Source organism: Chelonia mydas, chromosome 1, assembly GCF_015237465.2.
Source record: "Chelonia mydas isolate rCheMyd1 chromosome 1, rCheMyd1.pri.v2, whole genome shotgun sequence".
Lineage (NCBI taxonomy): Eukaryota > Metazoa > Chordata > Testudines > Cheloniidae > Chelonia > Chelonia mydas.
In genome coordinates this window covers 5,715,361-5,730,973 of record NC_057849.1, presented here as the reverse complement: position 1 = coordinate 5,730,973, position 15,613 = coordinate 5,715,361, and the positions used below count along the sequence as shown (strand labels likewise).

At 46.4% G+C, this 15,613-nt stretch overlaps 1 protein-coding gene across 1 annotated transcript; it reads right to left on the bottom strand.

The window, feature by feature from the left end:
- Positions 1-468: 468 nt before the first annotated feature.
- LOC119565299 (olfactory receptor 51G2-like) lies at positions 469-1,404 on the bottom strand. Its single transcript, XM_037889801.1, has one exon. The coding sequence runs from the start codon at positions 1,402-1,404 to the stop codon at positions 469-471; it is 936 nt and encodes a 311-aa protein (XP_037745729.1).
- Positions 1,405-15,613: the final 14,209 nt, after the last annotated feature.

The following is a 15,613-nucleotide window of genomic DNA, read 5'->3' as shown; positions in this document are numbered from 1 at the left end:
CAAAGAGGAATAAAGACAATGATATTATTACAACACAAGTTTCATCTTAACGTTAACATCCCCTTTTGACCTCTGAATTAACAGAATAGGTCATGAAACCTGACTTACAGGAACTGAAATTTTTCATCTGCAAGCTAATTTGGTCACATTGTTGAACTTGTAATAAGATATAGGTAAACCCAGACAAATATAATTAGTATCTACTTTTGATTCTCTAACAATACAGGCCTATATTTAAAGAACTCTAGTGGCTTTGCTAGCTATCCATGAGGAAAGGCCCTGTTTACAATTTGAATACTTTTCTCATATGTCCTTAAGGGTTCCTTTTACTTCAGTCGGCCTGCTGGTTTGCTAAATCCTCGCTGGCTCAGCGTGACAGAGGCACTTGGACACCACGGGCCATATTGGCTCCCAGAGAGACAGATTACAGAAACCAAATCAGTGCCCCCTTTGGAGTCTCTTAGTGGACTAGTTTTGAAAGATCTTCATGATCCGTTTACAAATCTCTGTGGTTTTTATGCTGTATACAATGGGATTGAGCACTGGGGGGAAGAGGAGGTGGAGATAAGACAGAAGAATTTGACTCTGAGGGAGAGCCTGTTTCTTGAACCTGTGAATCATAGACAAACTGATCGGCGGGGTGTAGAAAAGCAGGATGACGCAGATGTGGGAGACACAGGTGTTCAGAGCCTTGAGACGCTCTTGCCGGGATGTAATACTCAATACAGTCTGAAGGATCATGACGTACGACAAGACAATGAGCACTGAGTCTAATCCCAGAGAAGAAAGGACAACAAACAAACCATAGAAGCTGCTGGATGTAGTGTCTGCGCAGGCCATCTTCATCACATCTGAATACAAACAATATGAATAAGAGAGAGGTTGGATCGTGCTGTACGGCAACCTCTTGAGAAGAATGACAGATGGGATATTCAGACCAATACCCCTGATTATTATCGCCAGCCTTATGTTTCCTATCCTTGCACTGGTTAAAGTCAAAGCGTATCTCAGCGGGTGGCATACTGCAACAAAGCGGTCAAATGCCATGGCAACTAGTACAGAGGATTCCATCATGGAGAAAGTGTGAATAAACAAAAGTTGGGTCAGACAGACATCAATGCCAATTTCTCTGGTGTTAAACAGGAAGACGCTGAGCATTGTTGGCAAGGTGGAAACAGATAAGCCAAGGTCGGTGACAGACAACAGAGAAAGGAACAAGTACATGGGCTGATGGAGATTCTGCTGTGTCTTGATCACAAACAGAATCAGACTGTTTCCTAGAATTGCAATGAGGTACATGGAACAGAAAGGGATGGAGATCCAGGGGCCATCAGCTTCCAGCCCTGGGATGCCTGCCAGGAGGAATCTTGCAGGACTGATGTTGGTTTCATTGCAGGTTGGCATGATGCACTGGGGAGGTTCTGGTCAGTTTATTAAACCACATCCCCTACAATTAAAAGCAACTTTAATAAAAATATGTGACCCCATGACAGAAAATATGGCCCATTCTGCCCCCGCTCTTCAGAAAGGTTGGAGTCAGTACCTTGATTAAAAACCCTGGGGGTACTCTCACATCCCCAGATCAGTTAGAACATCCCATGACTAATAATATCCTGTTCTTATATAGAGCTTTGCATTTATAAATCTCAAAGTGATTTACAAAAGAGCACAAGTATCAGTTGAGACTGCCTGTTCCTGTCCGTGAAATAACTGTCCCACACTCGGCCCCTCACACACCATCAACCCCTTCGTATTCCCTGCCCTGACAGGACAAGGGGGGCTGCCATTTGCCCTGCCCCTCACAGGCCATCCGCCCCTCCATTTCACTCTTTTGGGCAGTTGTTCAGGGAGAAATTCTGCCTTCCTTCAGCTCATCTTGCTTGCAGCTCCTGGTTGCTCTCCTCCCTGGTCTGCCACAAAATCAGCTGCTCCCCTGTCTTTCTGCCTTTCTCAAGCACTTTCCTCAGACTTGATTTCTCTGCCCCATTGTCCTGATCATTTACTTGTTGAATGTTTGGCTTCTTTGAACTCAATTGGAAATGTAGCTACAAGATCAGTGGCTTTGGGAAGTAATCCTGCTGCTTTGGATAGGTCTGTGTCTTTGGATTGTAGCAGTTTTGAAACAGCATTTACCATTTCCAGAATCCTTCTTTGGAGCACAATGAGAAAAACAAAACTAAAAATTTCCATTCATTTCTTTAATGCTGAAGGCTTGTAAACTTCAATGGCACTTTTGCTCAGGAGAATTATTTCCATGGGTGCTTTCATTGTGTCTAAACACTGAAGGTGAGAGGAAGGAGTGATTCACACTGGTTGTTGATCAATTGTGTAGTCAATTGCTTGACCAAGCTTTCATTTGCAATCATTTGTATGAGATGATACCAGTTTTTTGGAAGCAGTAATGTTGCATGCACCTGATGCAGAACGTGTGCTCCCCAAAGTTACACATTTCAGCTTTTATCACGTATTTGAAGATTTCACAAGTTACACATCTCTTGAAATGTCACTGAAATCCCACCCATCAGTTTGTCCCAGTTCCCGAAATTAAGTGGGGAGCGCTAGCCCATATAGCCAGTTTGCTGCCTTGCTACAATGTGGTTTTTTCTTTAATTTGATTGAGTCTATTATTTGGGGGGGGTTGTTTATGCTGAATTCCAGTACATGTTATTCATAATTGTTGTTCATAATAGTTGGCTGGAACGCAATGAACCTACAGGCCTCTATCCTCTATGATTATCTAGAGCAAGTTAATGTAAGGGTTTGTAACCTTTGGCATAGATAAATTGCCTACCAGTTACCCCGCTTGACTTTGGGGAACTGAATAGGGAACTGAACAAAGAATTGAATATGTTTACCATCGGTCTGGAACAGACCGGTAACTGCAGGGTACACTGCAGGACATGGAAGTCATAAGTTAGGCCAAGGGTAATGGTATAGATAATCAGGGAATAGATAATCGATATTAATCTGTATGAATATATGTCATAATATGTTAATCTATAGAGTAAGTGTACCCGAAGATGTATCTGGGTAATGAAATAAGATTTGGGCATGATAGACAGTGTCCTGATTGTGGCAGTGCCAGCACCCTATAAGAGGGCAAACAGCCATGCAGCAGGGTGGCTCTCTCCCCACGCTGTGGTACTCTCTTCACACCAGACACTTCCCTGACCCACTGATCACTACATTAAGTTCAAACCAAATATAGGTTATTAAACAGCAACTGTAAGAAGAATTCGCAAAAAATGGGAAAGGTTCAAGGAAACAAGGAACATCGCTCAGTAGGCACAGGGACATCACAGGCAGCTGTCTCAGGGACATAAGGAAAGATCGCAGTCTGTTCCTCACATGTCCCAGGCCTCCTGTCCAGGAACTGACTGCTCTGTTTTGATACTGCATGAAAGGCACCTTCTCTGAAAGTGGCCACACATGCTCAGGGTCTAGGTGGCAGGACCCTTCTCCCCAGCATCGGCCCTTTCATCAGCTGGCGAGAGCAAGGTGGGTAAGAGAATGGCTCATTACAGATAGTTGACAAGAAGGCATGAGTAACAGTAGGGAGAAATTTGTATTGGGGAAATTAAATTTAGGTTTTGTAATGACCCAACCACTCCCAGCCTCTGTTCAGGCCTACAGAAAAAGGCAACTCACCGAAATTCCACTCTGCAGAGAGAGGATATCTCCTTACTGCACCAGGAAGGCAGAGCCCTGAGAATCAGTGTATGAATCTCACGTCTGATACTCGCCGTGCTGAAGAGCAACTTTATGATTCCCCTGAACAGTCCCTGAGGACTTTCAGGTTGGCCAGGACTCCCAGACAATTCCCTCAGCTCCGTGAGCAGCAGGAGGAGCAGAAAATAAACACTGGAGAACTTTAGCTGGAGAGCCACCCCAGGGAGTAAAGAAATGATTCTCTGATCCCAGGGGCTCAGATTGTCAGGACAAACTGAGTCTTCCAAATTGTTCAGCCTGCTGACAGATGTTTGGCTGTGTGTGTTTGTTCTCTCTGCCTGCTGTACTGACTCTGGCCAGGTAGCCCACACAGCAGGCTCCAATTGAACTGCCCAATAAATCCACAGAGTCAGATGTCAGTGGAGGAACTTGGTCAGTTTTATTGCGAACGAGGCACTGTGCTAATTCCCCAGATCAGTGGTTACAGGTACACTAACACATGTATGCCAAAACAATGGACTGGCTACATGAATGGCGGGACTTTCTATTCTCTCCTCATTCAGAAAAAGACATTGCCTCTGAGATACATCTTTATACACAGATGCAAACAAGTTAAGTATTACTCCTCATGTATCAGGGTGCCACCCTCTACTGTATTGAGGTAGCACCCATTGACATATCCAGGTGCCATCCATTACCTTGTACGTATTGGTTTCCTCAAATATCTCTATCCATTACGCCGTTATCCTGACCTTACCCTTCAGATGGGTCAGCATCTTCCTGTTATCTTTGGGGAATGGGTTTGGCATCCAGGTGTTCTGGTATCAGCTTTCTGGAAACGGTTTGCATGTTTATTCTTGTGCCGAGCACTACTTAGGAATGTGTGTTTCTGCAATATCAGTCCTGTTCCTGCCAGATTCTGTAAGCCGGGCCTGTCCCTTGCTCACAACTTAACTTTGCTTTAACCCAGGTCTCAGGCCTCACACCAGGCCTCGACTACAAGGGATTATGTTTCAGGCCCTCTTCCTCCTACACTGCCTAGCAACTGATGATGGCCTTCTTTTCTGTGTGTAACATGCTGCCATCTGCACTATGTGTGGGAAATGATTCCATAAGCTATGGGACCAAAAAGCATTTTCAATGCATCGTAGCAGCATAGCGCTGCATACCACCCATGCAGTAGCAATATTTTGTCGGTTAGCTGTGAGAAGTAACTCCCACCCTGTGGAGGCCAAATGACGTGATCCGAAATTAATACAGGCCAAAGGGCACGGAAAAGGATTTCTTCTCCCAGGATACTGCCATCCACAGTATTTGTCAGGGTCTTGTTGTGAGGTCTAAAGTGGATATGTATCTGGCAACTCCCAATTGTTCTCGTAATTCATCTTCTCTTTTGATTGGCTAAGCATCAAATTTCAATAGTGTGTACATCTTTCAGAAATTCATGTAGGAACAGGTTGTGCTATCCTGTGTCAGAACTAGTACCATGGGTACTTCTCCACTCACTGTGTGATTCCTTCACCACTCCCAGGGCCAAAATCACCTGGCGTTCCTCTCACACGGTATCCCACTTTGTACAAGGGAACGGCCATGGAATTTCCCCAATCTTTGACCTGCAGCCATTTCAGTATGGTGGTATTTTAGGTAGGTGTGCCCTGCCAGGGTGAGAACACAGGGGAAAGGAATCCAACAACTTTTACATCTGGATCTTTTGTTCAGGCTGCTCTGGTGAGTCATAGTAGCGATTAGCCATAGGCAGTCTGGAGGGTTTTCAGGAAGGCTCACCAGATGGGGGATAAGGTCAGGTCATTACCCTGAATAGGTCCTTCACAATCCATTGTCAAGACTGGAAGCATTTTGCCTCGTGGGCGTCACCCTGGTGTGACTACATTTGAAATACAGATACATAGTCAATATTCATAACTCCACATACAAAAATGATACATGCACACAAAGAGGATAATCCTTTTCAGCAAATCATAACTTTTCCAGTGACACCTGACAAGACATATCTCGTACAAAATGTACGATAATTATGTCAGAATTATATCAGAATCATTCCACTATGAAGAATATGGGGCACAGTGTCACAATGAGGTCATGAGGAGAATCCCCTCCGTGGCTTTTAAACGATTCAAATGATAGCAGTAAAGCACATTAGAAAACAGAATCTCAACTACACATAGAAAATGATGGGGTCTAAATTAGCTGTTACCAATCAAGAAAGAGATCTTGCGGTCATGGTAGAGAGTTGTCTGAAAACATCTGCTCCATGTGCCACAATAGTCCAAAAAGTTAACAGAATGTTGTGAACCACAAGGAAGTGATTGATAAGAAGAGAGAAAATATAATAATCATAGAATGTCAGGGTTGGAAGGGACCTTAGGAGGTCATCTAGTCCAACCCCCTGCTCAAAGCTGGACCAAAATCCCCAATTTTTCCCCCAGATCCCTAAATGGCCCCCTCAAGGATTGAACTCACAACCCTGGGTTTAGCAGGCCAATGCTCAAACCACTGAGCTATCCCTCCTCCCCGTTACAATGCCACTCTATAATGTAATATAGTTTAAAATGCCACACAACAGACAGTCAGCCTGTGGAACTCTTTGCCAGAGGATCTTCTGAAGGCCAAGACTCTAACAGAGTTTTAAAAAGAACTCGATACATTCCTGGAGGTTGGGTCCATCAATGGTTATTAGCCAGGATGGGCAGGGATGGTGTCCCTAGCCTCTGTTTGCCAGAAGCTGCGAATGGATGACAGGGGATGGATCACTTGATTCCCTGTTCTGTTCCTTCCCTCTGGGCCACCTGATATTGTCCACTATCAGAAGACAGGGAACTCAGCTAAATGGGCCTTTGGTTTGACTCAGTATGGCCATTCTTATGTTCTTATAATCCTCTGAAAAAACTCAATGGGTTTACATACTAAGATAGGGTGTCTTGTTTCGAGGGTCTGGTGTAGCGTGCAGGGCCGCATCTTGTTCTTTGCCGGTACTTTGCCACATACAACTCATGGAGGTCTCGGTGCATGGCTGGACCCGCACCATGTTAAGCCTAGTTTGAAACAAGCTTCATCATATTTTCAGATTCTGTGTTTTGCCGGAACCTCCATTGCTATCCTCACTTTGGCTTGTGTTGTACACTTTTCTCCCATGGTCACAAAATGATCCATTTCTCAGGTAAGTTGTTTCTCCCTGTAAGCGGGCTGCTGAGACTGGTTTTAAGTTTGTTTTTAAGTACTTGGGGGAACCACACAACGGACATCTGAGGTGTCACAGTTGCTAAGAGAGCCCTTCATGGGACTAGTGCAGATTCCTACAGCACCTGGTGTGTCAGCCCAGGCTTCCGCTGCCACCCTGTGTTGGCCGAGGCTCCGGCTGTCCCCTTTATGCCCTCCTCTGGGTGTGCACGGCCCTTCTGCCTGAGTTACAGCTGCCTGGGTCTGACAGCCGGAGCTCTTACAAAAAGAACCACATAGCTTGCGCCTCCCTTTACACATTCCCGTGCCTCCCATAGTTTGAGAACTGGTGCTCTAAACGGATCGGATTGAAAGCAACTGTCCAGGAAAAGCCCAAGAAATGTCTGTTGAAACCTTGAACTCCCATGACAGCAGCGTCATCATAACACTGGGCTATGACCGGAAAGTTTGCAATCCCCGATGTTTGTAAGAACTGCTTAACGTTGTGATAGATTGCGCTAGCATCCCCTCGCTCAGAGCAATCAATGAGTCCTACAAATCGTCCCTTTATTCCCAGATTTTCTGTGTCTCTCATGCAGAGTGCATTTCTTCTGGTTTAAAACTGTGGGCTTCATCCACAAGAACTGTGCAAAACCCATTCTCCTGGACTTTCTGAATGATTGTGCTTTTCACAATCTCAGCAGCAGCAACTTGGAAGAGCTCTTTCTGAGTTGAGTTGCTTCAGAGATGGAAAGGACCCTTTGTTTTCTTTCTGAGTGCTTCATCATACTGTGAAAACAAATTGCATAGTTCCAGAAAGTTTCCACAGTTTGCTGATTCTTCACTCTCCTCCTGCCGCCGCAGTGGAATTCCTTGGTTAGCCAGGGAAAGAAATATATCGGTGATTTTTGCAGCATACTCTCTGCTTTCATGTAACACCATCTTGTGAGAATGTGACAACTGTGCCACTCGAGAGCCCACATCTTTTGACTGTTTGAAAAAATGCCACCTTTCCGATCACTGCTTGTGTATGGCAGATTGTCTATTTTTCCAGCCTCTTATTCCACTTTCAGTGAATCTCAGGGGTCTCTCAACTGGAAAACTGGAAAACTGTCTGCAAGGAAAGGAGAAAACTGCAGCTGCCTTCTCACTATACTCTAAAAATGTTTTCTCATATTCCAATGTAAATAAGAAAGACTGAGACACAACTTTGCTTAACCTAGTGTCTGAAGTTCACTTTCTCTCCTTCTTTGGACTTTCTGCCACTTGATAGTCTCTGGCATTTGCATGCCACTGCTCTTTATTTGATGTCTTGCTCCTATTACCTGGCCCAGCTGTGGGACTCGTGCTGGTGTTTTTCACCGGCCAGCGGTGGGGCCCTCTGTGGAGCAGATGTTGGGGGTAGACGAGAGGAGAGGAGGCACTCGGCAAGCAGCAGGCAGGGGAGCCATGGAGCAGGGGTCGTGGATGACAGGAGGGAGTCAGCGAGTGGTGGTTGGAGCATCATGGAGGTGGGCGGAGGAGGAGAGGAGGGACTCAGTCCGTGGTGGGTGGGAGAGTCAAGGGGGATGGGGTGGTGTCATAAATATAAAGGGAAGGGTAAACCCCTTTAAAATCCCTTTGGCCAGAGGAAAAATCCTCTCACCTGTAAAGGGTTAAGAAGCTAAAGGTAACCTCGCTGGCAACTGACCAAAATGACCAATGAGGAAACAAGATACTTTCAAAAGCTGGGAGGAGGGAGAAAAACAAAGGGTCTGTGTCTGTCTGTATGCTGCTTTTGCCGGGGACAGAACAGGAATGGGGTCTTAGAACTTTTAGTAAGTAATCTAGCTACGTATGTGTTAGATTACGATTTCTTTAAATGGCTGAGAAAAGAGCTGTGCTGAATAGAATGACTATTCCTGTCTGTGTGTCTTTTTTGTAACTTAAGGTTTTGTCTAGAGGGATTCTCTATGTTTTGAACCTAATTACCCTGTAAGGTATCTACCATCCTGATTTGACAGAGGTGATTCCTTTACTTCTATGAAAAGTCTTCTTGTAAGAAAACTGAATGATTTTTCATTGTTCTAAGATCTAAGGGTTTGGGTCTGTGGTCACCTATGCAAATTGGTGAGGGTTTTTACCAAACCTTCCCCAGGAAGTGGGGTGCAAGGCTTGGGAGGATTTTGGGGGGAAAGACGTGTCCAATCCATTCACGTGGATGGGAGAGTCAAGAGGGATAGGGGTGGAGGAGAGGATGGACACAGCAAGCGGCAAGCGTGGGTCCGTGGAGGAGGAGAGTCAGTGAGTGGTGGGTGCGGGGCCACAAGGGTTGGAGGAGGGGAGAGACTCAATGGGTGGCAGGGCCTCTCGGAGGAGAAGAGGAGGCACTCAGTGAGAAGTGGCAGGTGGCAGGGGCCTCAGTGGAGAGTGGAGCAGAGACAGGAAGAGATGGAGCATGGGCAGGGCCATGGGAGACAAGCAGAAGGGTCCTTGGGGCAGAGCACAGGTGGGGTCACCATGGCCCAGGTGTCCGCACTCTCAAAGGCTGCGGGTCAGGGGCTGCATGGCTGGGGAGGTTTAGCCTCCACTGGTCTATTCTACCCACCACCTATGTAAGGCGGCCCTCCCTGGGCCACTTCCTACCACCGCCCTGCGAGTGTCCCAAGGTCTCCATCTGGGGTACGGCAGCATGAAGGGTGTCTGCTCACCCCAAGGCACTTTCTGGTAGTTGCGTGTAAGGGTAAGGAAATAAGATTTGGGCATGATAGACAGTGTCCTGATTGTGGCAGTGCCGGCGCCCTATGAGAGGGCAAACAGCCATGCAGGAGGGTGGCTCTTTCCTATCTTCTCTCAGCTCAGCTTTGCAATACAGCTTAGCTGCTCAACGCTCAAACCTAATCCCTACCAACTTGGGAAGCCTGGACCCCATCACATTCATCAGGCGTGCCAGAGACAAGGCTGGTCCTTTGTCTCGCACTACCAGGTCTTCTTAAAAGGGTGTGAGTATGACAGTTTAAGTAGTCTTTTAGAATAGAGATGTTACCAGCAGGGGTCCTAGAATTGTATTACTTCTTTGTGACACTGTGTTTTATATTGTTTATTATTCTTTTATTCGTTTCAATAAAGATCTTAACCATTTGGCGTTGTCCTCAGTAGAAGTCTATTTGCCATACAATCTGAGGGTCCTCTCCCAAAGTTGAATTCTCTGTGTTCTCTGAATTGCCTGAATTGGGACAAGAACCTATTTTATTCTGGTCAGAACATTGACAAGTCATAATAATCTAACCCATACATTCAGGTCAACAGAGCTATTGTGAAGAACTTTCCTGACGTCTACATTACCCCAGGTGAACTGACTAGTGAAATGGTCTGAGTCCCCGCTCGCACTCCCTTTACCCAGTGGCCTGCCTGACCTCTAGAACTCCCCTTCCACGCTCCTGTGTGGCAGAGTCCTTGTAATGGTGACACGGCTGGGTCCAGGATTCCTGCGAGGCTGAACCCCCAGTCTCATCATGGTCACTTAGGACAGGGGCTAGGGTGTCCCCACTCTGTGGTACTCTCTTCACACCAGACACTTCCCTGACCCACTGATCACTACATTAAGTTCAAACCAAATAGAATTGATTAAACAGCAACTCTAAGAAAAATAAGCCAAAAATGGGAAAGGTTCAAGGAAACAAGGAACATCACTCAGTGGGCACAGGGACATCACAGACAGCTGTCTCTGGGACATAAGGAAAGATCGCAGTCTGTTCCTCACATGTCCCAGGCCTCCTGCCCAGGCACTGACTGCTCTGTTGTGATACTGCAGGTAAGGCCCCTTCTCTGGCAGTGGCCACACACGCTCAGGCTCTAGGTGGCAGGACCCTTCTCCCCAGCATCTGCCTTTTCATCAGATTCACGTCCCCCCTTCTGAGTCCAGCCTTCAAGGCCATCTTGTCTGGTGACGTCTCCCTGTGCTGGGCCCTCTGCCCATGACCCCACCTTGCTCTCCCCAGCTGCTCATTGTGCTCGACTGCCGTGTTACTTGCGGCACGGACAGCATCCACTATCCTGTCTCTGTCCCCGCAGCTCCCTCCTACACTCTGGTACTTGTATCCCGACTGCGGGCTGTCAAATGTTTCAGACAAAAACAGAGAATGACAGCATTATAATAGCCAAAAAGGAGCCCAAAATGCCTGTAGTACAAAAACAACAATAAAATTATTATATTTATTTTTAATGGCATTCAATGATAGTAGTCAATGTCCCTACTTTGTGTTGAATCTAAAAGGAACATTTGATCCTCTCTATCTTCTTTAGAAATAGAATGCTTCTGCTGCTGTTCATACATCAGGAGAGACCAGTTCAATCATTTCTTGTGTTGGTGCAAACTGTTCACAAGAGAACTTGTGTTGTTACATATACACCTAACACAAAGAATGTTTTCTAAAAGTTCCTCTTGCATTTTCTTATGCAGTTTTGGTTTTATCAAGTTCACCTGAGAAGACAGTCTTTCAGCTGCAGCATTGCTAAAAGGTAGGGACAGCAACAAAATAGCAAACGAGCCAAGTTCAATAAAGTCTCTGTCCCCAGCGGCATCCATGCGCTTTAGAACTTCAACCCAAAACTGCTCAACTTGGTCGTTCTGAGTATGTGGCCAGGGAACCATCGGCAAAACTCTCCACCGCTGCTCCAACTGTCCAAGGGGTTCACAAACCAAAGGCAAAAATGAGATATTAGCCAATCTCGGTCATGCAGGGCTGAGAGCAGTAGAAGGACATAGTACTGCAAGTGATTCAATCACTTGGATGTTTAGCGATAATCCCTGTTTCAACTGTTCCAGAAACTCCAACATGAAATCTCAACACCTACTCTTGACATCTTCAACAGCAGGAACGGTTAGTGTGTGTTCTGAAAGGTCTAGCTGAAAGCCACTCCAAAAGTGGCTGTGCAAAGCAGTAAGTAATGTGACTCAAAGGCGATATCATAGTTTAACACAGCTGCCTGGTTCTCAAAACCACACTGTTTCACAACTCTCACCAACAAGCTCTAGTAGACTGTTCTCAATTCCTGCAGCAACTGTCCCGTCTTAGCACTTTCCAGCTAAAATACTTGTTTTATCCTCCAGGCTTACTGAAGAATTGGAAGTAGAAAAATCAGGTAAATTTTATTCACTGGATCACTGTATATATAATAAAAAATTTCAGCACCATAGTTTCTTGCTTTGTCCTTGGCTATCTAAAAGTGTAGCTTCAGTTTGTCGAACTGATCAAGAACCCTCTTCAGACAGGGACTAATGGAAACACAGCTTCTGTCAGAAACCTGCAGTATCTTCTGGTAGTCTGGAAGTCAAGGAAAGGCTGAGAGACAGGGTGTGTGGGGTTGGGGTTTGAGAGGTGACACTGAAAGAGGTCAGTGGATGGTCAGAGAGAGGGAACTCAGCAACGGAGAGAGCTGTGCTTGGTCATGGAGTGATAAGACGTTAGGTGTGAGGAACTTCTCAGACTCTGAACTTCCAAAATGCTGAGCTGAGCCTAACTGGGACAGAGCACTCTTGAATAATGAGGAGATGTCCTTCCCCCTCTTGTCACACAGGTTTAACATCAGTGGTTGCCGATGATCACCTTCTGCAGGTGTATTTGCCCACTTTGTCACGAAGCTCTTTGGTTTTGACTCCATAAATGACTGGGTTGAGTATGGGGGTGACAAGGAGATAGAAGAAAAGGCATACTTGTGGCAACTTAGAGACTAAGAAATTTATTTGAGCATAAGCTTTTGGTGCCACAAGTACTCCTTTTCTTTTTGTGGATACAGACTAACATGGCTGCTACTCTGAAAGGAGATAGAAGTTAGCCAAGGTGATGTGTATATGGGAAGCGATTTCCTGACCAAACCTCTGAGTCAGGTAGGAGAAGAGGAAGGGAGTATAAGACATCAGCATCACATCGATGTGGGATGTGTAGGTGCTGAGGGCTTTATGGTGGGCTTTCTTGGAGGAGATTCTGAGGATCTCCCTGATGATCAGACCCTAGGACAGAGCAATGAGCGTCAGATCTAACACAATGACTACAAATGTTCTCATCAAGCCTTATGTCCTTGTGACTGTGGTGTCCCCGCTTGACATGCTTTTGGTGCTTCTCATCCTCTCCAGAACCAGAGATTCAGGGGCACAGAGAGAGCCGACCCCTCTCCCCGCACAAAACAATTGTTCTCCTGATTGTTCTGAACCTCTAAGCCTGTGAGTGTGAGATGTCAGCAAGTCTCCTGTCAGTTTTTCTTTGGTCCAGACGAGCTCACCCACCCTTTGAGACCACAGGACGACTCCAGTTGAATTCACTGGAGGCTGATGGTGGGTGTAAATCAGGCCATTTATTTAAATCCCTCCATGAAGATTTAGGGTGAACTCCTGGCCATGGTGGGAGTTTGCCATTGATCTCAGCACGACTAAGATTTCACCCTTAGTGTTTAACTTCCCCCTCCCAGCTGTGAAATTCATGGCTTCCAGTCCTGCTGAAGAGAGCGCTATTCTGTCAGGCTGTTGAAAGAGTCTGAAGGAAACCGCCAGGTTATATGGCGTTCTCAGACCAGGCCTGAAAGATGGGGATTCCAAAACACAGAGATCCTGATTTTGCTCTCAGGGAAGAGAGTGGGAATCTGGAGTGACCCACTGGAGGCAGAATGTGAGAGCGGAATCTGGCCAGTGTGCGGCCCATTCTTGTTGTGAACCCTCTGGGAACACAGATGCACACAGCAAAGGCTTTGGCTGCACTTCTTAACAGGGCAATGAAATTTGGAAAACTTGAGCGAACCAGAGGAAAAACCGCACCCCCTCCCGCCCCCAAAAAAGGAACCTACTGAGACAGACAGAAGGGCACAGTAAGAGACAAGAAACTTATCTTAAAAACAAATATTTGTCTAAACTATTTCCAATACCTTTGTAGTTCCAATTTTACCAGGTAAATCCCTTGGTGTGTCTGACAATACTAAATAGTTCAAGTCACCGTGTTCCTGAATTCCTGCCCAAATGGTTCTTGACTTGAACCCTGGAACCCTTCCTGAGCCCTCAGCACTAACCTTAATGCAGAAACAGGCAACTCACCGCAATCCCGCTCAGCTCAGAGAGGAAATCTCCTTATGGCGATAGGAAGGCAGAGCCCTGAGAATCAGTGTATGAATCTGACATGTCTGACAAACGCCATGTCTGACAAACGCCATGTCTGACAAACGCCAAACAGCAAACTTGATAATTCCCCTGTACAGTCCCTCCGGACTCTCAAGTTGGCCAGGACTCCTGGAAAATTCCTTCAGCTCTGTGAGCCGTGGGAAGAGCAGAAAATACACCGTGGAGAACGTCAGCTTGAGAGCCTCCCCTCCCCGCCGGACCGAAGAAAATATTCACCCATAACAGGGGCTCAGATTGTCAGGGCAAACTGAGTATTGCAGTCTGTTCTACTTAGCAACTGATGATGGCTTTCTTTTCTATGTTCAATGTACTGCCGCCTGCACTACAGGGGGGAATGCTGCCGCAAGATACTGGACCGAAAACCATTTTCAACTGAAAGCAGCTATCAAATCCCCCCTCATTCTTCTCTTCCGCAGACTAAACAATCCCAGTTCCCTCAGCCTCTCCTCAGAAGTCATGTGTTCCAGTCCCCTAATCATTTTTGTTGCCCTTCGCTGGACTCTTTCCAATTTATCCACATCCTTCTTGTAGTGTGGGGACGAAAACTGGACACAGTATGCCAGATGAGGCCTCACCAGTGTTGAATAGAGGGGAACGATCACGTCACTCGATCTGCTGGCAATGCCCCTACTTATACATCCCAAAATGCCATTGGCCTTCTTGGCAACAAGGGCATACTGGTGTTGGTCTCTCAGAAATCAATGCAGAAGGGGATTCTGCTATTGTGTGTCAAAACTAGAAGCATGGGATTTCTCCACCCACTCTGTGATTCCTTCACCACTCCCTGGGCCAAAATCACCTGGAATTCATCTCACATGGTATCCCACATTTTAGGAGTGAATAGCTACGGAGTTTCCCTATTCTGTTGCCCTGGGGACATTGCACCATGGTGGTATTTTACGTAGTTATGCCCTGCTGGGGTGAGAACACAGGGGTAAAGGAATCAAACAACGGCTACATCTGGATCTTTTTTTCTGGCTACAGTCCCTGCGCCATGCTTGCATCACACGTGCATGGGAGCCTAATCTGGGCTCCAGGGAGTAGGAGCGTGACAGGCTGTCACCCCCGGGGCGCAGTCAGGGAGCCGTGGGAACTGCTGTGCCCCTCTAACCACCCGGCTGGGCTGGCCCTTTTCCGCCCTGCTTTGCTGGGGATTCAGTCTTTCCAGGCCCTGTTATCTGCCAGCGCAACAGAAGATGGCGCCACACACTGTCCCTTCAAGATCACCGGTCTCTTTACTCTCTGAAGCTCCGCACGTGGAGAGACCAGGGGTCGGCAACCTGTCAGAAGGGGTGAGTCGAGCACATTTATTCACTGTAATGGAAGGTTTCGTGGGCCAGTCATACATTTTAACATTTTTCAGAAGGTCTCTCTATTATATAACTATTTATAAGTCTCTCTATTATATAACTAAACTATTGTTGTATGTAACGTAAACAATCATAGAATCCTAGAATATCAGGGTTGGAAGGGACCTCAGGAGGTCATCTAGTCCAACCCCCTGCTCAAAGCAGGACCAATCCCCAACTAAATCATCCCAGCCAGGGCTTTGTCAAGCCTGACCTTAAAAACTTCCAGGGAAGGAGATTCTACCACCTCCCTAGGTAACGCACAACGCAC

What these genes read in the sequence shown, in the direction of transcription:
- LOC119565299 (XM_037889801.1), bottom strand. Translation starts at nt 1,404, where the DNA reads ATGCCAACCTGCAATGAAACCAACATCAGTCCTGCAAGATTCCTCCTG.